This window comes from Callithrix jacchus, chromosome 9 (genome assembly GCF_049354715.1).
Source record: "Callithrix jacchus isolate 240 chromosome 9, calJac240_pri, whole genome shotgun sequence".
NCBI lineage: Eukaryota > Metazoa > Chordata > Mammalia > Primates > Cebidae > Callithrix > Callithrix jacchus.
The window spans coordinates 59705121-59728209 of record NC_133510.1 but is presented as its reverse complement, the minus strand read 5'-3'; the positions used below and the strand labels follow the sequence as shown (position 1 = coordinate 59728209).

Genomic DNA, 23089 nt, shown 5'->3' with positions numbered 1-23089 from the left:
CATGGTGGAGAGTGAATATGAACAATGGTGAGAACGTCACATGGTACCATCTACATGTGAACAAAATAATGGGGTCTACATCTAATTAATAATTACTTGTCCATTTTCACATGCATATTTTTGGTTTTATAACACAGAGATCTATTTTCAAATGTGACCCTTAGAGGCATGATATTTTAATAAGAACTGAAACTTTCAGCTTGAAAAAAATATGTAATCAGATCATCTTCAGCGCTGTTTAGCCCTCTGAGTCAAACTCAAGTCCTCCCTCATGAGTAATGCTGTCCTCATTATTTTTTTTCTGCCAGATGGCTTGCTAATTTAAAGTCCCTGAAGTGATAGGTGTTTTATTATAGACAATCCACTTGGCTGGGAAAAGTAAGACTGCAGCCTTTCACACCTCCACTGATGAAGTTAATGAGTTCATATCAACTTTATGAAACTCATTTCCCTTATTCAGACTTGCAGAATTGGATACAGGAGACTAAGCATAGATTTCAAGTTCCAGGAATATTTTGATGAAGTTCATCCAGAAAAAGTTATGAAAATGCAAGAAAAAATATAATTTTCTTTTCCATAAACACTATCCCTGCCTCTAGTCAAGGCTTTTATTAATTTATGATAGTTTATTGCTAGAGATTATTAACTGATTTTCTGCTTTTAATCTCTCAAGTCTCTAAACCACACTTCTTATGATGATCAAAGTAGAATCCCCCCAAATGCCTCAGATATCGTCCAGCTGATCACAATTAGAGGTCTAACTTCCTTGGCCTGTCACTGAAATTCATTCAGTCCATCCATTCCTTGCTTACCCTGCTCATACTCTTCAGCACTTCTCCCAAGACAAGTCCACTCATAGCTCAGTTATGTTATTTCTGATCAGTTCACCCTGTTGCTTCTATTTCTGGTCTTAGTTTATCTACTCCTACTTTTTTTTTTTTAATCATCCAAAGCCTGGCTCAAGGGGTACCTTTTCTATGAAGACTTCCTTGACTTCTTTTCCAAAGTTATTTATGCCTCTCATTAATTCTTGAAAAAATTGCTTTCTGTACCACTCATGGGCAAAACTTTACATACTGTATTTTATTATAGTTAGTTAAATTTAGATATGATCACTGCAGTTTACAAATTATGGAGATGCAGGAAACGTGGCTTAGGCACTGTTTACATTCCTTACTTCATTTAGCAGAGAACTTTGCAAGAAGCAGATGACAAATTAATATTTATTAATTTCAAGTCTGTATATATATTGTCTAGGTAGTGCTAATAAATATTAAATGACTCATAATAATAAGTACAATGAATTGCTTACCAAAAAACATTCTCATAAATATTAAATAATATACTTTCTTGTTGACACTGCTAAGGTGCCTAAAATAGAGTTTTCTCATATAAACTAAACTCAGGCACAAGGATAATTTTAAATAAGAGCGAAAATATATACTTGGAATAGTTAAGAGCAAGATATAACATATAAGTGAATAAGATACTATGAAATTAAAGTATCATATGTGACTGTGTAACTGCAGTTGTGGATAGCAAAGGTCATGATTAAGGAAATTACATCATCTTGTATTAGTAAAATAGTGTTTTCCTTCTTTATTTGACTACTTTGGAGAAGTTCAGAATTTTTTTTTTTTTTGAGGAACTATTTAGAGTGTTTATATCTCTTTGAACACACTTAGGGATAAATTATAACAGTTTACTACTAATAAGCTTAAATACAAAAGGTTCTGTCTCTGTTTTCTACATTATTTAAATCTTTATCCAAAAATTCTGAAAAGTGTTAACTATGCATTCTTGCTGAAATGTTAGGGTTCCTATAATTGAACCACTACTCTAAAAAAGCTTTGAAATATACTTCTTGCTTATAAAAAATTAGAAAGGTATAATAGTCAAATATTCATTTACTGACAAATACTTATTTGGTAACTACTAAGTGCTAAAAAGAATTTCAAGTGGCAAAGTATTTCAGCTGTGTAAAGATAGCATTTCTGACCACAGGAGGTATATATACTAATTGGGTAAAACAGACCAAAAAATAGAAAAACATAAATAACTATATTTATGTATTACAACATGACAAGTACTTAATAAATAAAGTGATTAGCAGTCTTGGATTACAGCTTACACAATTTCTATTTTCAGTCTTATTTCATGGATATGATGTACTAACCTAGATCAACTGTTGACTGGTTAAAGAAGATATGGCACATATATACCATGGAATACTATGCAGCCATAAAAAAGAATGAGATTATATCCCTTGCCACAACATGGATAGAACTGGAGGCCATTATCCTTTGTGAACCAACACAGAAACAGAAAGCCAATACCACATGTTCTCACTTATAAGTGAGAGCTAAGCATTCAGAGTATGGTGTACTCATTGTTAAGCTTCCACTTTAAAGTAAGAACATCCAGTAATTGGTTTTCTGCTCAAAGAAAACAACAAAGAAGGGAACAACAGACACCAGGGTTTACTTGAGGGCTGAGGGAAGGAGAATTGTGAGGATTGAAAAAACTGCCAATTAAGTACTATGTGTGTTACCTGGTGGCAAAATAATGTGTACATGAAACCCCCATGAGATGCAATTTACCTATATAACAAATTTGCACATATAAAAGCCTACAGTAAAAATTTTTTAAAGTTTTAAAAAAACTAACTAAAAATGAATTTTAGATTCTAATTTTCTTGGGGGAAAGCAACAGAAAGTTAGCTCACTATTTATGAAATTATCCTATTTTTTCTTTTTATAAAGAAGGCATATCAATGAATTTGTATTAAATAATTGGCTTAAATCAATATGGAGCTTTTTATTTCTAAACATTGATTTAAATTAAAGGTTGTAAATTGATTTTAACTGGTGTTATTTACTACACGAATTTTTTTGCAATATTTTAAGTAACTATACTAAAATCTTTATTCCAAAGCAATATGAATGAAGACAAAACTTTTAATAATACTTCAAAAAAAAATTTTTTTCAATGAGTGACATGATTATACTCAAATATAGGTCTAGCAGTTATGCAATTATTATATATGTGCTTTAAAAAATCTAGGAACACACACACACTCACAAACACACACACAGACATACAGTGTTATTTTTGAAAGCAAATATAATGAATGTACCTATTTTCTAAAAACCATGTGCTTGTTTTATGCTTCCCAGAGTCAAACTTGAAATGAGTGCACATAGATCTCATTTTCAGTTGAAATGAGATAATTTCTATCCTTACTCTTGATGCCTGTCTTGTTAAGAACAAACTTGCTCACACATGTAAGAGTTGCAAACTGCAGCAAATTTTCAAGTATTTTCCTATGAATGGCAAGTTACTCTGTTTTCACAGAAATAGAGAACTTGTCTTGGAACAGATTGGAAAATCTTATCTTGTACAGATGATTAGACAGTTCACAGCATTCTTCTTTTCTCCAAGTCAAGTTCTCAAGCTGAGAAGATTCAAATAAACAGTTGTTACTCTATTATACACTTATTGTGAAATGGGGTTATTGAGGAGATGCTGTTCAACTTTATACTGTTTCCTTCAGATAGTTTTCAATTATGCTTTGAGATCTACAAATATATTTTCTCATTCTCAAGACTAAGAGGAGTAAGAACATTTCAAGATTTACTTTTGGAGCCACGATTTTTCAAAAGATTTTGTTCGGTTTTAAACCTAATACTCTTATCGTTTGAAGGTAAGGCATTTTCTGAAGAGGTTCCTCGAGACTTGTTCAACTGGTTGGCACAGTAAAAAATATGTATTAAGCAGACTGGTTTTCTGTAGCCATTCTTCATCTTCAAGCACTCAGCAAAATCTGTAATTTAGCTTTCAACTCACTCTACTGAGAATTCTTTCTCTGGTAAACTATCAAGATTTCTGTATACAGCAGGAGGGTTACAAGCTCTTTTCCAGGTTTTTACGAAGTTTTAAAGCATTCTCAAGTGAACAATCTTGTTTAATAAAGTTAAATAAAATGGTCATCTAGGATTTTCTTCTAAATTTCATTTTCAAGAAGTTTTTGACCCAGTATCTCTCCGTTAAAAAAATACAGTGTATGATGACATTATTTTACAAGTGAAGTTAAACCTCTCATAAAGCCAACTGTTGAAGGTGAACTGTCTATGCAGATACCAACCCTGTTCCTCCAAGACAAACCTTTTTTTACAAAATTCTTAAATATATTTTAGGCTTTTCTTCTTTCCTGTAGTTCTCTGTAGCAAACAACAACAACGACAACAAAATAAAACAACAACAACAACAAAAAATACTTTTCTTAAATCTCAATGTCATTTACAAATCTTACATTTGCTACACCATGAGTTTTACTGGTGAAATCTGTTGACTCAACAACCTGGAGAGAGAAGTTGTTGTTTTCAGCTTATTACATAGAACCTTCTCAGCATGATGTGAAGCACCAACAATACATCAGCTTATTTACTACTGGAAAGTGGGATCTTTTCATTTTACTCTACTGCATCTTCTAGCATTTTCCTCACTCTAATTCTACATGTTGGCATTATTAGTTTTCTTTCTCTGGGCAAGAAATTTGCGGCTCAGTAAATTGCTTCTCAGACTGTTCAAAACTGACCGTTGGTTTTGAATTTCTAAGGGTTGTTTAAAAAAATCGACACTTTTAGTTATAAAATGGCTGTGAGTTTGGTGGAGCCATAGGTGCATTTGAAAGTTGTTTTCCATAGGCCATGCACAACAGAATAGAAAGACGTGAATTACCAACCCATGTAAAACCCATTGGTAAGTAACCTTCCTTGCAAAAATGGGTGATCTGGTGTTCCCTGCTCCACTATTGTAGTAAAGTGACATATATAAGATTTTAATTTCCTATCAGTAGCTGCATTAAACTTTCTGAGAGGCCCAGGCCTAGAATTATCCTCTCTATCTCACCCCTCATCTTCAAAAATTGCCCTATTGGACTTCAAATATGTTTGCAAAACACAAATGCTAATTAAACATAAAATAAAAGGGTATAATAGGTAACTTAACCAAAAAATTGCAAAAAATACAAAATCTTCACAACACAGTTTACTTCTGACTTTCACCATCCACATCTTATAACATTTTTCACAACCACAAAGCCATGGAAGAAGGATAGGCAGAGAGTGGGTCAGTCAACCAGCTGAATCACGGCAGCTTTTTAGTATACAGTTTTCTTTTTAGAATGCAAATGTTTATTAAGCCTCTACCTTTGCAAAGTCTCTCTTGTTTGTGTGCACCTTGGCTAAAATCAAATATATTGATGTCATGTAGGATTTACAGTGTTGATAAACATGAGGAATGAAAGGAGGCAAATTCTGTAAAAAAAAAAAACAAAAAACCAAAAAAACAGAAATTTCCATTGATTAGTTAAAATGACAGAAGGGCTGGAGGGGAACTTCTCTATTATGCTAGCAAATATTTTTTGGTTTCCATATTTCTATTGTGATGGAATTGGGATGGGCAAACACCCCTTTTGGAACTATATAGAAATGCTAAACTGGAAGACAAGGAAAGCGGATTCTGCTATTGGCTCTTCCACCATCTACATTTTGGTTCTTTCATCCATAAGTCAAGTAGGTGAAATGATAAGGGAATTTCAAGTTTTGAGATTCCATAATTGTTATCCTTGATCTCAAGAAGATGCTTCAATGTATTAAAGGTAATAAATTTCTCCCTCTATCATAAATTCAGACTATGGGAAACATGCCACCTAATGCTACATTGGAAAACTCTACTTCATCTGCTCTGCTCCTTGTAAATGAGGAGGTATGTTTTTCCGAACTGGGTATGCAGTATGAAGAAGTTAATGCTTTGAAGTTGCAGAGGGAAAAGATTACAGGAAAAGTATCATGGAAAATTTGGAATAACTATGGTGATAACATACTTGACATCACGTCTTCCCACTAGTGTTTTGCCTTAGGTTTCAGATTCACATTTTTACATCTTGGAAAATATGTGAGAAAACTATTATTTGAAATGTGCCTTGCACGTGGCACTCAGCGTGTTTATCTAGGGCAGTGTGTGGCAGCTCAGTCCTCCTGCAATACCTCAAAATGCACAACTAAATTGTCAGCATCTGTTACACTCCCGCACCCTTTATTATTGATCGGAAGCCAAAAAAGCTGTGGCTTCTTCACACAGCAGAAGGTAAACTATTGGCACTCAGATGTTAAATAATGCCATTATAAAGAATGTTATGCATGAAAGGTAGTTAAAAAATAAACTCATGTACCACTTGAAGAGGTTTTTTTAAAAAGGCTAAGCTATAGTAAAAACAAATAACTACTCATTACTTTCATGTCTCTTTCAAGTGTATTAATCAAAAAAGTAAAGATTTCAGAATTAAACTTCTTGTTGTACATTCACTTCTTGAGTACCAATTCACACAGATTTCCCCTTTAAAAACACTGGATTAGTTATATTCATTGAAATAAATGAAAGCTAGACTGTCACCTCATATAACCTCTGTAGCCGTAAAATTGCATCTAACTTTTAAAATTAAAGGTTTAGGGGTTGAACTTGGGTGATATTTTGACAAGTTCATTAACAGTGACTATACAGAGGTCAAGTGATAATCAATGTTACGTCTTGTGTGCTTTTATGTTAATTTGCCTAATTGGTAGATGAAACCTCCACTCATAGCCACAGTCTTATAATAAAATTACCCTCAATAATTTTCATAATATAAATTCAAGTATAACAGGGTTAATAAAAGGATAGGTTTAGACCATAGAAGACATTAGCAAAGTAGAAAAACTTCATGCCACTCATGCTGGGTTTGAATCACAGCTCTATCGCTTGCATGCTGAACAAGTCATAGTTCTCTCTTCCCCAATTTCCTCTATGTAGAAGGAATAATTAAATACCGCTCTCGTTGGATCTTTTGTAGAGTAAATCGAATATGTATCTAAAGCAGCTAGCACACTCTTTTACAGAGTGCTATGAAAGTCACCTTCATCTACTGCTCCAGATCGCTAAGCTCTCTAGAGTAGGTCAGTATCCCATTAACCATTGTATTCTCATTGTGTAATGTTATGTCTGGAGATAGTGGATTTTCTCTAGATAAGTTGTTAACTGACTTTTCATTTTCTATCCTTCAGGTGCCATCAACATATTCTGAATATAAAAACCCTACACATTTCTATGTGTTCGTCAAAGAAAGAATTGACAAATAAAATAACATACATTTAGAAAGAGGTGAACACTTAGCTTTCTAAATCAGTGATACTCTAGGGAGTGTAACCCAACAGTTTGTCCCCAGTGACTCGTGGGTTCACTGTCATGAAATACTAAATATAAGTAATAATATGCTGTTAATGCTTTCCTGAGTATGGACAAGAGGAAAACACATTTCTCCTACCTACGTGACTTCAATGATTATTTCCTCTTAATGTTTCTTGATTATGAAGCACAGATATAAAATATAACATTTGGTTATTACACTGCAAGGTATATACTAAGAATTGGTATGACCTCTGCCACTAGGAGCTGAATGTCAGTGAAAATGGTATCTAGTTACAAAAGTTAAATGGTAGCCAGAATCCCCTTTCTTCTCTTTCCTATATATGCCACTTAGCTTCCATGGTTTATGTGTAAGATACTTCTTTGTTAACTTCCTGGAGAGTAGTTTTTTAACTTTCACAGCCAGTGCTCAGGTTCAGTGCTACTGTAGTGGCTGTAAGGACTTTCACCTGATTATTACTGATAGCAAAGCAGGAGGAGCATTCTTGCTTCACTGCGTTTTTGGTCCCATAGTATTCAGGTCCTGTATTCAGGGTGTTCTGTCTAGAGGACATATGTCAAGAAATCCCTTCCACCCTCCATGAACCAAGCCATGTGCCTGTGCAAGGCTATGCCTGCCTTGAGCCTCCTGGGCTGGGGTATCCTTGGTTTCTCTGTTCTTGACCCAGCCCTTGAGTAAGGACAGCTGTCAATGTACTTTAAATGGATTGCTTTTTAAATAATTGCAACTGATTCTTGCCGTCCAGTCTTCATTGTTATTCATAATAAAATTTTCTTTCTTTCCCATCTCCTAATTTGTAGCAGTGCCCTCTTAGGGATGCAGAATCTTCCTAATTTGGGGGAAATCATCTGATTTCATTCTTCTGACAAAAATTCCTCATGCAAATCTGCTTTAAAGTAATAGAGTATCACAATTTTTGTTGGTACTGACTTTAAAGGTATTAAATATATTTTAAAGTTTCTCTGCAGTTTACCACCTTCTCTTCTTCCCAGTAAATTACATACAAAAATGAGAATAAATATGTTTGACATAAACCTTTTAAGCAAATTCAGAATTATTTATTCCACAAAGTTTTATAAATTCCTAATTTCATACTCTTTATTGCAAAAATAACACAGGTGATATACATCTATAAGTCAATAATCCCACCTTCTTCCTTCCTTCCTTCCTTCCCTCCCTCCCTCCATTCCTCCCTCTCTTCCTTTCTTCCTTCCTTGCCTCCCTCCCTTCCTTTCTTTCCTCCTTCCTTTCTTCCTTCTTTCTTTCCTTCCCTCATTCCGTTCTTCCTTCTTTCTTTCCTTTTCATGCATCCATCCATCCATCCAAACATCCATCCATCCATCCACCACCCATTTATTCATAAATATATTCTTTGGCTTTCTCCAACCTGCTTTCTTAACTACTGTAATTCTGAACCAACTGAGTAAAGTGTTCTCCATTATAAAAGAATTGTACAGGGAAAGCAATTGGGCAAACCAAGAATTGTTGTGCAGATTGTGATTGAAACTCAGTGAGATAGAAACACAGCACTTTGATTAGGAGCCCTTCATTGTAGTTACCATTTCTACTGTCCTTCAAACCTTATCCTCCAACATAGATAATGAAAGCATTTTGTAAGAAGATGGGAAGACCATATATGCTTGGGAAGCTTACATCGAAATACAATTATATAACCTGGGTCATTTTATGATAAAAATAACCTTGTACATATTTTAAATTTGAAAATATTTGACCAAATCCTCCTCTCTCCTCTAGCGAGAATACCTCTTTTTCCTCCAAAGGATGCCCTTCCTCAAGATAACTGAAAGCATCTTAAGGGCATCTTCATTCCATGAGTCTAGTTTTGGTCCCTATCCTTTCTGCTGGAGAGTAAGTTTGATTTATCCCTGTGGCAATGGAGGACTCTGAAACAGCCATTGGAGGCTGAGTGCCAGTGGGATACTCTGTGGTTGCTAAGCCTGAGGTTGGTATCACTGCTGACTCCTAGGGAGTCTACAGAGACCCCTCTGTTCATCATTCACTAGAAGGCATTGTTACCATCAGTAAGGTTAAAGGGATTGCCTGCCTCTCCCCTGTAGTTGGATGACTCACACTAGTTACTTGAATTTAATTTGTTTTTATTTCAAGTGGATAAAGATCACAGTACCATCACTGTTTAGAAACACATATCTCTCAATATGAACATAGTCTTTCCCTCTCTTTCTTGCCCTCTCTCTCACATGTTTTTTTCATGATGTTTCCTAAAGATCCCCCTTGTTAAAATAAAATAAGTCAGGCATAGTGGCTCATGCCTGAAATCCCAGCACTTTGGGAGGCCAAGGCAGGAGGAAAACTTGAGCCTAGAAGTTTATGCCAATGTAGACAATGAGCCTAGAAGTTTATGCCAACCTAGGCAATGTAGGGAGACATAATCTATAAAAATTAAAAAAAAATCAGGCACATGGCATACACCTACAGTCCCAGCTACCAGAAGGCTGAGGTGGGAAGATCACTTAAGTATGGGAGTTTGAGATTGCAGTGAGTCAAGTTCATATCACTGCACTCCAACCTGGGTGACAGAGCAAAACCCTGTCTCAAAAAATACATAGATATAATAAAATGAGCCAAATTAAAGGCTGCTATCTTATTTTTCAGAGTAAAAACCCAGAGGTCTTCCAAGATCTGGGCATCCACAATCGATCGTTTTGCGTGACCTCGTGTCCTGCTACCTTGTTCTCTCTATAGCCTTCTCACTTCTCTCTCAGGATGCCTAACACCACCCATTTCTAGGCATTCCCACCCACATTTCTCTCTCCTGGAAACATGCTTCCACCAGATATTTACTATGGCACCTGTCTTCAGCTCCTCCCCTCCTTTATACCATAATTCAAATGTCAGCTTTTCGAAGAGGACTGATCAGATTACACCATGTGGATTGCAATTCCCAGTTCCCACTTGTAGTCTCAGTTGTCTTTTCCTTACTTGTTTTTTTAATTTATGCATTGTTTTTGTCTGTTCTCATGCTGCTATAAAGAACTACCTGAGACTGCGTAATTTATGAAGAAAAGAGGTTTAATTGACTCACTTCTGCAGGCTGTACAGCAGCATGGCTGGGAGGCCTCAGGAAGCTTACAATCATGGTGGGAGGCAAAGGGGAAGCAGAGCAAGAGGGAGCTGCCACACACCGTGAAACCATCAGGTCTTGTGTGAGAGCTCACTCACTGGCATGAGAACAGCATGGGGGAAACTGCCTGCAGATCCAATCACCTCCTACTGGGTCCCCCCACCTCACCATGTGGGGTTTACAATTCCAGATGAGACTTTGGTGAGGACACAGAGCTAAACCATATTAAGCATGTTATTTTATTCCAGAATTAAAAAAGCCTTTTACAAATAAGATTTCACACTATGTTTTAAAAAATTTTAAGATTTTACTTTTAAAAATTGTTTTAGATTTACAGAAAAATTGCGAAGATAGTCCAGAGAGTTCGCATATACCTATACCCCACACAACCCCACAGTGTGTTCCCTATCAATATCTTACATTACTTTGGTGCATTTGTTACAATTTATGAGGCAACATTGATACATTATGATTAATTAAAGCATACATTTTATTTAGATTTCCTTAATTTTTGCTGTCATTTTCTGTATCCAGCATCCCATGAAACTTACCTCATTACATTTAGTTCCAGGTTTCCTTTGGCTTCTCTTGGCTATGACAGTTTCTCAGACCTGCCTTGTTTATGATGACCTTCACAGTTTTTAGGAATACTGGTTAGGTATTTTGTAGAATGCTCTTCTATTGGAATTGGTTTGAAGTTTTTCTTATGATTAAATTAGGTTTATGGGTTTTGGGGAGGAAGCTCACAGAGATAGAGTGCCATCTTCATCATATTATACCAAGGGTATATACTACCAACATGCGAAATCACTGCTACTAATCTTGATCTCCTGACTGAGGTAGTATTTGTTACTTTCCTCCACTGTAAATTTCCTTTTTATACTGTACTTTTTGGAGGGATGTCACTAGGCACAGCTCCCCCTTGTGGAATAAAGAAGCTATGATTCGTCCTTGATAGTGTCATAACTACACAAATTATTTAAAATTCTTTTGTTCCAGAAAATTTTTTTATCCTCTCATTTATTTATTATTTCTCATCACATTTGTTTATGTCAGTGACAACTCAAAGATGTTTATTGTATACTTTGGGTTGTAACCCAATAGTATTTTACTTTATTGCTCAAAATGTTCTCCTTTTGGCCATTAGAGCTCTTTTAGTTGGTTCCTACGTCCTTTTGGAAAATGCCTACCATGTGGGGTTTTGTTCCATTTTGTTTTGTTTTAGCTAATTCTCTACACAAGATGAGCCAGCTTCTTGTTCCTTTTGTTGGAGAATGGAATTAGACACCAAAATCTAGGCAGTTGTTGCTAGCAGGGTATTGATGCTTCTAGGTCCTCTTAGCTAACAGAGCATGAAATATATTTATGTATACTGTTTTAGTCAGTATTCTTCAGAACCAACAGAATGCATACATACACACACACACACACACACACACACACACACACACACGAGGAGATTTATTATAGAAATTGGTTTGCATAGTTATGGAGGCTAAGATGTGCCACAGTCTGCCATCTATAAGCTGGAGAACAAGGAAAATGGATAATGTGATTCAGTCCAAAGGCCTGAGAACTGAGGCCCACGTGTGTAAAATCTGATCAAAATCTGAAAGCCTGAGAACCAGCAACACCAATGTCAGAGTGCAGGAGAAGGTGAAAGTCTCAGCTTAAAAAACCCGTCCTCTGCTTTTTTGTTTATTCAGGTCCTCACCCAACTGTACGATGTTCACCTATATTAGTGAGGGTGTTGCTCTGTACTCAGTCTATGATTCAAATGCTAATCTCTTCAGAAACACTCATAGATATACTCAGAAATACTGTTTTACCTGCTCTCTGGACATTCCTTAGCCCAGTCAAGCTGACACATGAAATTACCAGAGCATGTAACCCATGTATATCTACTTATCTATACATATTTCTACATGTATCCATTCTCATCTGTATTGCTAAAAATGAGGTCATAGTGATGTCTCAGACTTTAATCCTATACCACATGGATCATATTAGTCTCCTCTCCTTGCATGTCTGAAAATTCCCACTCCAGCAATGAAAATTTCATTTCAACCACTTGTTATCCATTGACTCTTCAGTATACATGCATAGTAGCTTCAAAATTGTTCATCTTTGTCCTTATGGGAAAAAAATTATTAACTCAAGTATAGCGCTTAAGCACAATTCCTTTTGCCTTTAGTCTTACGGACCACTCATTTCCAAGGTTACTCTGATCATCATCTTTCTCCCATTCAACTGAGTTAATATCTTTGTGGTACAATTAGATTGTTTTGTCACATTTTGCATTCCATTTTGAGATCCTATCACCTGCTAAATGTTTTTTTAAATGTGCATATGTTAACATTCATTCTTTGTCCTGGAAAGCTCTATAAGTTTCAACAAATGCACAGTTATATATTCACAATTACAACATAATACAAAATAATTTCCCCATTATAGATCACCTGTACTTCCTGTAGCCCTACCCTTCTTTCCTCTAGCCCCAGGCAATCACTGATATTGTGACAGTGTCTATAGTTTTGCCTTTACCAGAGTGTCATGTAAATGGAATCATGCAGTATGTAGCCCTTTCAGATGGGCTTTTTTTTTCTACTTAGCAATACATATTTAAGATTCATTTATGTCCTTTTGTGGCTTCATAGCTAATTTATTTTTATTGTCAAATAATATTCCAATATAGGACTGTACCATAGTTTGTTTATCCATTCTCCTATTGCAGGTCATTTTGAGTGTTTCTATATTTTGGTGATTATGAAAAAAAAACTGCTAAAATTAATGTGCATGTTTTTCTATAGACTTATGTTTCAAATCAGTTGGGTAAATGTCTAGGAAAAAATTACTAGATATATAGTAAGATTTATTTAACTTTGAAATAAATTGCCAAAATGTATTCCAAAGTAGCAGTGTGATTTTTCTTTCCCGATGGCAATGAATGAGAATTTCTGTTGCTCGATATCTTTGCCAGTACGTGGTATTGTCAGTTTTTTGGAATTTAGCCATTCTAATAGGTGTGTACTGGCATGTCATTGTTGTTTTAATTTGAAATTCCCTAATGGAAAATGATGTTGAGTATTCTTTTATATCCTTATTTTCCATCTGTTTGTCTTTTTTAATGCAGTGCCTCTGTGTTTCTTGCCCATTTTTAAATTGGGTTGCTTGCTTTTATAGTTTTTAGTTTTAAGTGTTTGTATATTCCAGATACACATTCTTTATCAGATCTGTATATTTTCCAAATATATTATCCTAGTCAGTCTCATCTTTGCATTCTCTTAACAATGTCTTGCATCAGGCAAAATTTTTTATTTTAATTAAGTCTGTTATTAGTTTTTCTTTTATGAATTGTGCCTTTTGTGTTATTCTAAAAATATTGCCAAAAGTGGTGTCGCTGAGATATTTTCATCTAGAAGTTTTATAGTTTGTGTTTGACATTTCATTCTGCAAAGTATTTTAAGTTAAATTTTGTGAAAAATGTATAGTCTGTGTCTAGAGGTCCCCATCCTCATGCGGTCATTCAATTATCTGAATATGCTATCTTTTTGTTGTTGAATTGCTTTTGCTTTTTCTTCAAGTATCAGTTGAACACATTCATTTTGGTGTATTTCTTGGGTTTTATTCTCATTGATTTATCTATGTACTTTTTTTTTTTTTTTTTTTTTTTTTGGAGTCTCCCTCTGTTGCCCAGGCCTGAAGTACAATGCTGCAATCTCAGCTCACTGCAATCTCCACTTCCCGGGTTGAAGCGATTCTCCTGTCTCAGCCTCCAGAGTAGTTGGGACTACAGGCATCCTCCACCATGCCCACTATGTGCCTATTTTTTGTTGTTGTTGATGCCGAACTCTTTTGATTACTGTAGCTTCATAGTATGTCCTGAAACAAGCTAGTGTTAAGTCCCTCAGTATTAGGTTGGTTGCTCTAGGTCTTTTGATTTTCCATGTAAACTTTAGAATCAGTTTGTGAATTTTTTTAAGTAGTCTGCTCAAATTTTTATTAGGATTGCATTGACTCTACAGATAAAATTGGGAATAACTGACACCCAACAACATTAAATTTGTCAGAGTATTTCCCTAAAATATCCCTCCATTTATTAGATCTGCATTGATCTCTTTCATTGGAGTTTGGTAGTTTTCCACATGTAGCTTCTCTATATATTTGGTGCTGTTGTAAATGATATTTTTAAAAAATTGGACTGATTTTTTTGTCCTTTAACACATTTTACTTTTGTTGAAATGTTTTGTTGTTGAAAGGCTTACCTGATGTATTAGATTACGAGAATAAAGGCTTGGCCACTTGTGTGAGCTTTTATGTTACTTTGGCTAGGAGTTGTACTGTGTTCAATGTTTGCTATAGCTATATGTTCCAGAGACTTCACATTCCATGAGATACTGTCTTTTTATTCTCTACTGTCTTTGGGCTTCCCTAAAAACTCATTCACAAAGTCTGTGCACTGCAGTTTTTTTTAACTGTACTCCACTATTACTTACTGTTACTATATACACTAGTATCCTGGTGATTTGGTGGTAGCATGTATGTTAAAGGAATCCTTCTATAATCTTATGATGGGGTCTTAGTCCTTTACTAGACCTGTGTTCCTGGGCTGATCTATGCCAGTATTTCCTAGATTTGTTCTCCCCTTGCAGATGAGACAGGAATGCTAGATGGGAATGAAGTTGGGTAAACGCCCCTCCTTTGGGTGTAGTAAAACTATGGGAAGGTCTTTTCCCAGGACAGTAGGTATTATAGCATGCTCTTGGCATTTTTTTTTCATTTGATGCATCGAATGCTCAATAGTAGCAAGTTACTGTACGTGATGACTCTATTGCCACAGGAGAGAAATCTGCCAATAGGATTACATATTCAGATTGGCTGGCTACGGTACTGTCATACACAGGCAGAAAGCACCAAGCAGTGAAGCCATGAAGTCTTAATACACAAGCATCATGATTCTGCCCTAATCAGAAAAGTGCTCTTTCTATGAAAGATGGTCTTTCTCCTCTTCTTTTATTAGTACAATAACAGAGAGTGCAAAGGCAAAACAACCTCATAAATATGGTAGAACCACGATCATGCACAAGAGAGGCAAATGGATATAGAACTCATATCAGAGAGACATTTTCAGAAAGGTGAGGAGCCACCTAAAGAGACAGTCCGTTCCCCAGAAAAAAAGCCATGAGAATCAGGCATTTTGCAAAGGCTGAATAAAATATATTTATACATATGCATATTGAAAGTGAACTAAACAACTACATGAGCAGAAACTAAGTTTGGTTCAACCCTTCTAATGAAAGGAAGAAAAAAGTTTCAGCAAAGACAGTCATGAGACAAGAATCATCTACCAAGCTTAGAAGGGGATTAGCAGAACAAGGGCAACACACCCTTGTAACCATCACTCTGGGCATATTTCTCAGTGATTATTTTTTCCTCTCTCTGCCAGAGTTCATTCTTGCTTCAAGATCTCTGCATCTGTAATTTCCTTCCGAGAGTCTGTTTTCCCCAGATATCTGAGTCATTTGATCCCTCACTTCCTGTAGCTCTCGCTAGAAACTCACGTACTTACAGAGGCTTTTGCTTATTAACCCTTATATGGTAAGTTCTTAATACCACCATCAGCAGCAGGAGGGCATTTCCTTTTAACTTCTTGTTATTGTGCTTATTTCTATACTATGTTTATAAATATTTTCTGGTGGTTTTTGGATTATTATCTGCTTCCTCCATTTGAATTAGACACATGATGGTAGACTTTGCTTTGTTAGCTAATGTAACCCTGGTGCCTAGAATAGACCTTTGCACATAGTAGCATCTCAATAAATATTTGTTAAATTAATTTCAAGAATACTATGGGTCATTTGATTTTCTTTAGCTATACTTCATCTCTGTTTAACATTTAAATTTCTTCGTTTTTCTCTGTTTAAATTCCAGTGGTTATATTACTCAGTTTTAGTAGTTATATTTTATTACTGTCCAAATAGGCTGTATGTTCTGAGTGTCTTGCTTTCCATTCCTTGGGTTAATTAATTATCTTCTGTGATCTGACAACCCCCTGTGCGGATTTCTACTAAAGCACTAATCATACTGATTTATAGGTGCTTATAAGCCCTTAAGCTGTACCTTTGCAAAGACGTCTATATTTTGTCTTCCATCATTAATGTCTTTATTCAACAGTCAGTCATCAAATGCCAGTGAGTTATGTCTTGTATGCAATATTAGGTGTTAAAGAAAAAAATTGGAAAAAATTATCTCAGTCTTTGATCTCAATAATTAGTTGTCTAGAGCAAGAATTTGGCAGCAAGTAAAAGTAAGAACAGTAGTAGTAATAATTTAAACACTAATGTAATACTAATAAAGAAGAAGAAGGAGAAGAATTGCATCTGTTACCCTTTAAGGAGAACAACTATTTGCCATGTACTGTGCAAATCCTTTTTGCATGCATTGTTTTTGCTGAATGAATGGGAAGATGAAAGAATACTTCATCTACTTGAATTAATGATTATTATTGCATCCTGCCATGGGGAAAGATTTTATGGTCCTCATTAATGATGGTGTTGAGTTCCATTTGTAATCTCTCTGTACTACCAGAAAAACCTGTTTGAAGAAGAGCATGGAACTGGGTGGTCCGTTTAGGGAGAAGAGACTTCAGAATCACCTCAATTATGAAATCCTCTGAGACTCTCCTTTCATACATCCGTCCACTTTACTTCCTTCTAACATTTCTCTAGCTTGAGACCCTCTACTTTTGGCCACCATGCCTTATTTCTGGAATGTGTCTTTGTATGTAGCAGAGTCCCATATCTATCCTCTTTTTGTTTCACCATCTGCACTTTCAAACTTCTAAATTTTCATGGCTATCTCTCTAGGTCTGGTATGTTGCTGCTACAAATCCTTTTTCACCCGAGACATAAAGTCCACTCAGCTTATGACCCTTTTTTGGTTCCTTTTGCTAAAGCTACACAGTAAGAATGCAGGTTTTTCCAGCTTTTCAAATGCCATTCCTTACCAAGAAGTCTTAATATCAGAGAAAGCACTTTCTATTTGTGTCTAAACACCTCAAATAGCAGACTACTGACATTATCTTTCTAATAAGGATTGTGCAAGCCTGATTTGTGATTAACAACTGGAACAATTTACTATGCTTCGTTTTAGTGTTCTAGAATCCTTTACTCATTTACAACTTCCAATATAATAATTTATTCCTTCTCATTTTGAAAAAAGATCCATTTTAAGAAATTTTCAGGCAAGTATCTGGAAATATATACACTATTTGTTTTATCTTATTCTTGGGATAATATAAGTATAGCATTTCAAATTTTATATTTAAACGTATACAGCATCTTGATATGTCCATTTTTCCACTTTGGATAAAAATGAAAAATTAACATTCTTCAATTTTAAATTTATTTTTATTTTCTGTTTATCTCCCAAGTATCCTTAGTCAAGAGTTGAGGAAGCTTTATTCTGTTCTGTAATTCTCTTCTATATTCTTTCAAACTAGGTACAAATCTACATCATATTCAATGGGATGGCCTTCTATAACAAATTACTAGCTTAGTGAGTTTTCTCTTTAAGCTTTTCCCACTAAGCTCTAGATTTTTATATTAAAGATCCTAATTTGGTTTTCCAGTTCACTGTCTTACCAACTAAATATATTTGTGCAGCAAGTGCTTTTATCATTGCCTCTTGCTTAAGTCAGAAGCTTTATTTCTTTTTTCATAAAGGTCTGAATTTGCTGACTGCATTCCCCATGATTTGTTTTCATAAACAGGCTAACATATAAAGGTCAACAGTGAGAATCTAACATCCTGAAATTGAGCACATGATTATCATTTAATGTGCCTCTTTCCCCCTGATTCAGGGATGAAATAAACCTACCTTGGAGAGAGAATGAAAAATATTTTATTTTACCATATGGTATGAGTGGGTTTGCTAAAAAGCTTGAGGCCTGAATGCTTTTGCTCTTAGAATGAATTATAGATGGCCAGAGCATCTCTATTCTACTCCCCATCCCCACCATAGAGAAACACAATAGTCACTTCCTTTAAAAACAGATATCTTAAAAAAAATATTGGCCTAGTGCGATGGCTCACCGCTGTAACCCCAGCACTCTGGGAGGCCGAGGCGGGGGGATCACTTGAGGCCAGGAATTCGAGACCAGCCTGGCCAACATGGCGAAACTCTGTCTCTACTAAAACTACAAAATGTAGTTGGGGTTGGTGGTGTGCACCTGTAATCCCAGCTACTCGGAGGCTGAGGCAGAAGAATCACCTGAACCTGAGAGGCGGAGCTTGCAGTGAACTGAGATCACACTGTTGCAAGACAGGGAACGACTGTGTCTCAAAAATAAAAAATAAATAACTAAATAAAAGAACCCTGAAAGAAAAGATTAAGGATGCCAAATACATCATTATTTGGTCTGCCTGTCTTTAAACTAGGAACATAGCATTGAAGTCAGTAAAGCAGACTGCCCTGCGCTGTTGTGTCGTTTTGCTTGAATCCTGATCCAGAGGGACGGTTGCTGAGAATTAAGGGGCCATCCATTTTCAATGACTGTTGATTACTTTGTTGCTCTGTTGAGAACTTCCAATTACAATGTCAGCTAACAGGCATGCTTCAATTCACTGGGCTCTCTCCTAAGACCTGTCCGATGCTGTCAACAAGCCATTAAACAGATATCCCCTAATATGATTTTAGGCCACTATTGCTCTCACACAGATTTAAGTCAAACACATGGAACCCGAGCGGACCGGTGTCAATTGTCAGTTGTCAAGTAACATTTCTATTACTCAGTCTTGATAAAAAGAGATACTCTAATGTTCAATGGAAATGTAAACATTTATTACAGTGCATACAATGTCCAAAGTAGAGCTGGTTTGGATTCTTCTCCAGTTACAGTATTAAATATGGCTAATTACGGTTAAATTAAATGTAACTAACAGCAATAATAGCTAACACTGGAAAAGTACAATTCTAATAAACATTTTGCTGTATTCACTTATTTAATCCTCATATTAATGTTTTGAGTGGTTACTATTATCCCCATTTTACTGATGAGGGCAGTGAGGCATAGAGAGAGTAGGTGTCCCCAAGTCTACCTGATTAGAGGGTGACAGAGGTAGGATTTTAAAGCAGCTGGTCTAGTACCAGAATTCTTCTTCGTAACTACAACACCAGGCTATTGATTAGGAGTGATGTTGTCTATCCCATTGAAGGCCAGTCAATAAATTTGTTCTCTTCCCATTTTCTTTCATCTTTCTGAACCCTCTAAAATGATGCCTTTGTTCAACTAATTGACTCAATGAGTATTTGCCAAGTGTCTCCAAATTACCAAATGCTTCTCTCCTGCCAGGGATGGTGTGGTGACAAAGACAAACATATGGAGATCACAGAAAGAGACATCACTCCACGAGTGCCCATATTTTTATTTTCATGAGTGTTTCATCGAACTCAGCACAGAAAGTCAACACCAGAACAAAAGTATACCAAATTACAGGGTTTATTGCCGGCGACCACGGAGGACTCACGTCTCTCCAACCTGTGGCCCCGAAAGAAGAGAGACAAGACCTTTTTATACCTGCAAAACCACCTTGGGAGTGGGGGTGGAGATGGGGATGAAAGCTGTCAATCACCTCCCAGGCTAAGATGAGGGTGAGGGGCTTCAGACATTCCGAGGGTCAGTGTATTCAAATCACCTTCTGGGTGGAGAGGAGGGTGAGGGGGTTCCGGACATTTCTAGGGCCAGGGGACTATTTGACATTCTGATTGTTATTTAAGGGGTTCACAGATGCTGAGATTAACATTCGTTTACACATCGTTTGGGTAGAGGTGGGATCCATAGATTTTTAATTACTTGCCGCCAGGATGGAATTACCTGGGAGTGCTTACTCTGGTAAACAAAGGCCAGCAATTCTGGCATTTACAGATAAGAGGAAGTATGCAGCTTTACCTCAATTTGCATCCTGCAAGTGATCTAGCAATTTACAAAAGCCAAGGTTAGCAGTCATTGTGAGGAGAGTGGAAACAGTTTTGTTCTTTATAAAAATGGCATTGTACAGGTTCTAACTCTAGGCCGGCTATATCACAATGAGTGGCACTGGCATGCGTGGAGTGATGTCTATTTCTGTCCTATCATTTCATCCCCAGCCCAGCCACTGCTGTCAGAATACAAGCTGAAAACTGGACACATTATTTCAGTTCTGTGGCTCCGTTTTCACATAAGTAAGATGAAGATAATAATAGTGCTTACCTCCTAGGGTTGTGAATCACTAATGAGTTAATTTATGCAGAGTACTTAGAACCGTGCCTGACAGGCTTAAAGGGCTCCCTTGCTCTATTCATCCTCCCTGTCCTCCTCCCCTGTCCCATACCCTGAGTGCTGTTCACATGATTTTCTCAGTAATTATTTGTTGACTAATGCATCACAAAAAAGAAGAGCTTCTCTTCGGACTGCTGAAGACAATGCTATTCTTTGAAAGCTCTTTCTCCTAGACTAATTTCCTTTGATTTTTATTTCCTTTAACACATAATGCTGAGCCCAGTCCTTACATTTGCAAAGGTCTGCCTTTGGCCTTTATATGGTATTAGTAAAAAGTGAGCTTTCATCATTAGTCAACTAATGAATAAGAGTTCAGCCATTGTGGGAAAGACTTGAACTCAGAAGGGAAAAAGGTTATTTTTTTTTCATTGTAATGAACCTATTTATATGAGAATAGACCATTATGTCTTTGATCCAAAGTCTGGGACTTTTGAATAGCTTCTTGAATTTTATTTCTTTTCTTTCTTTTAAATAAACCATTAGCAGCTTCTTATTCATTACTCATTCTGTTTGAAAATAATACTTTTTTTTCCTAATGTCCAAGACAACCCAGTTTCAGATTTGTTTTTTGCTGTTAGCAGGACCGCACTGCCCTTGCCAGAGACTTTGGTGGAACACATTTAAAGCTGATTTCAATTAGTTAATTGTAAAAATCCCCTAAAGTTGAGAGAACTCACTATAAAAATTCCATCCAAATCACCTCTAGGAATGTTCGTTGCAAGGCAAGCTCTCGAGGGGTCCATCTGCATTTATATATACCACCAGGAAGCAGCTTTGCTAACTGGTAAGTCTTTTATGACTACGATGCTTTCTCATTCGACTTGAAGCAAAATATGAATCAGGTGATAAATGAAAAATTTCAGGAAGGCATTTAAAATTGAGTAGAAAACAAATTTTCTGGCAGATTATGCCACGAGCATGTTCATTTAATCAAACATTTATTGTACATCTTCTAGGCAACATTCCAGGCATTGTGCTAGGTGCTGGCATAAAAGACAATGATCATATATCCTCTGCTTTAAAGAGCTCTCAGGAAAGTTGAGAAAGTGAAGAGGCAAGTTGATTGTTTTTCTTTTTATTGAGGAAATGATAGCAATAGAGATATACACAAAATGCTACGGAAGCACCTAATCAGCCTGGTGGTGAGAGAAAGACGAGGAAAACTTCTTGGAGGAGATAATTCCAAAGCTAAATATTATAAGATGACAAAGGTTAGCTAGACCAATGGTGGAATAAAAACATTCTAGGCATGGAAACAACATGAGCAAAGGACCTGGTAGTGAGACCTAGCATAGCATGTCTATGAATTTGCAAGTAATTCTGTGTCGTTTGAGTGTAAAATATAAGATGAAGAGGCATGAGGGGTTAAATTATGGTAACTTTTTGCTTTTCTGTCCTGTTAAGGAGACTTAGTTTCAGCCCCAGCTATGTGGAGCTGTTGAGGATTTAAACCTGGGAATGACCTGATCAGATTTGCATCTGCGTAGATCATTCCATGAATTGTGTGGAGGCTGCATTTGAGAGGCCCAAGATTGGATGCAGGTGGGGCCAATAGGAGGCTGTAGCTACAAGAGATGATAAAAGCTTGAAATCAGGCTGTGTGGTAAAGCTGGAAGTGGAGAAACGTGAAAGTATTTAGGATCTAAAACAACAGGTTTGGATGTGCTTGCTTGGATTTGGGGGATGATAAATCAAGAATGAATCCGAAATCTATCATTTTAATGGTTAAATAAATAATAAGATTAAATGTTTTAAATGAATTTCTTCTCAGATAAGTATGCTAAGCATATTCCTAAACAGTACCCTAGCAAAACAAAATAAAAAAGAAAACAACACAACACATGTCATAATAAACAGAACACAATTGCAGAATAGTCTTTATTTTAAACTCTAAAATAAGTGAAATCAGACAAACTGAATATTGACTTTATGAAAGAGTTGAAATGGCAGAAAAATCAATTTTGTACAAATAACTATGAATATATCCTTGGATAATTGAAACCAAGACATGAAACATGAGTTTTCCCTGCCAATTTTCTTAATGAATGATGCCACAAAGCCAGAATGTCTAGTCTATGTTCTCTATCTCTGCTGCATTGACAAACCATAGAAAACTAAAGCAACATACATAATTTTGATCCAATTTCATGATAATTGCAGAGACCTAGCTTACTGGTTTGGTTACTCCTGGAGTTGTGAAACAAAAGTATCTGAGACAGGTCTCAATCAATTTAGAAGTTTATTTTGCCAAGATTAAAGACATGTCCATGACAAAGCCTCAGGAGGTCCTAAAAACATGTGCCCAAGGTGGTCAGGTTACAGCTTGGTTTTATATGTTTCAGGGAGATACAAGACATCAATCAATATATGTAAGATGTACATTGGTTCAGTCTGCAAAGGCAGGACAGCTCAAAGTCCAATG

At 36.1% G+C, this 23089-nt stretch overlaps 1 protein-coding gene across 6 annotated transcripts in view; it reads left to right on the top strand.

Moving 5' to 3' along the window:
- The window catches only part of SLC16A7 (solute carrier family 16 member 7), a 490902-nt gene that overhangs the window by 199210 nt on the left and 268603 nt on the right, over positions 1–23089 (top strand). For 2 of the 6 annotated variants that reach the window (XM_054238334.2, XM_078336208.1), the window contains one exon: positions 14029–14671. The exons of the other annotated variants lie outside the window; for them this stretch is intronic. In XM_054238334.2, the coding sequence (XP_054094309.1) occupies positions 14029–14102 (74 nt within the window). In that variant the 3' untranslated portion in view covers positions 14103–14671. Of the gene's footprint in view, positions 1–14028; positions 14672–23089 lie in introns of those variants that run through there. 6 annotated transcript variants of the gene reach the window in all.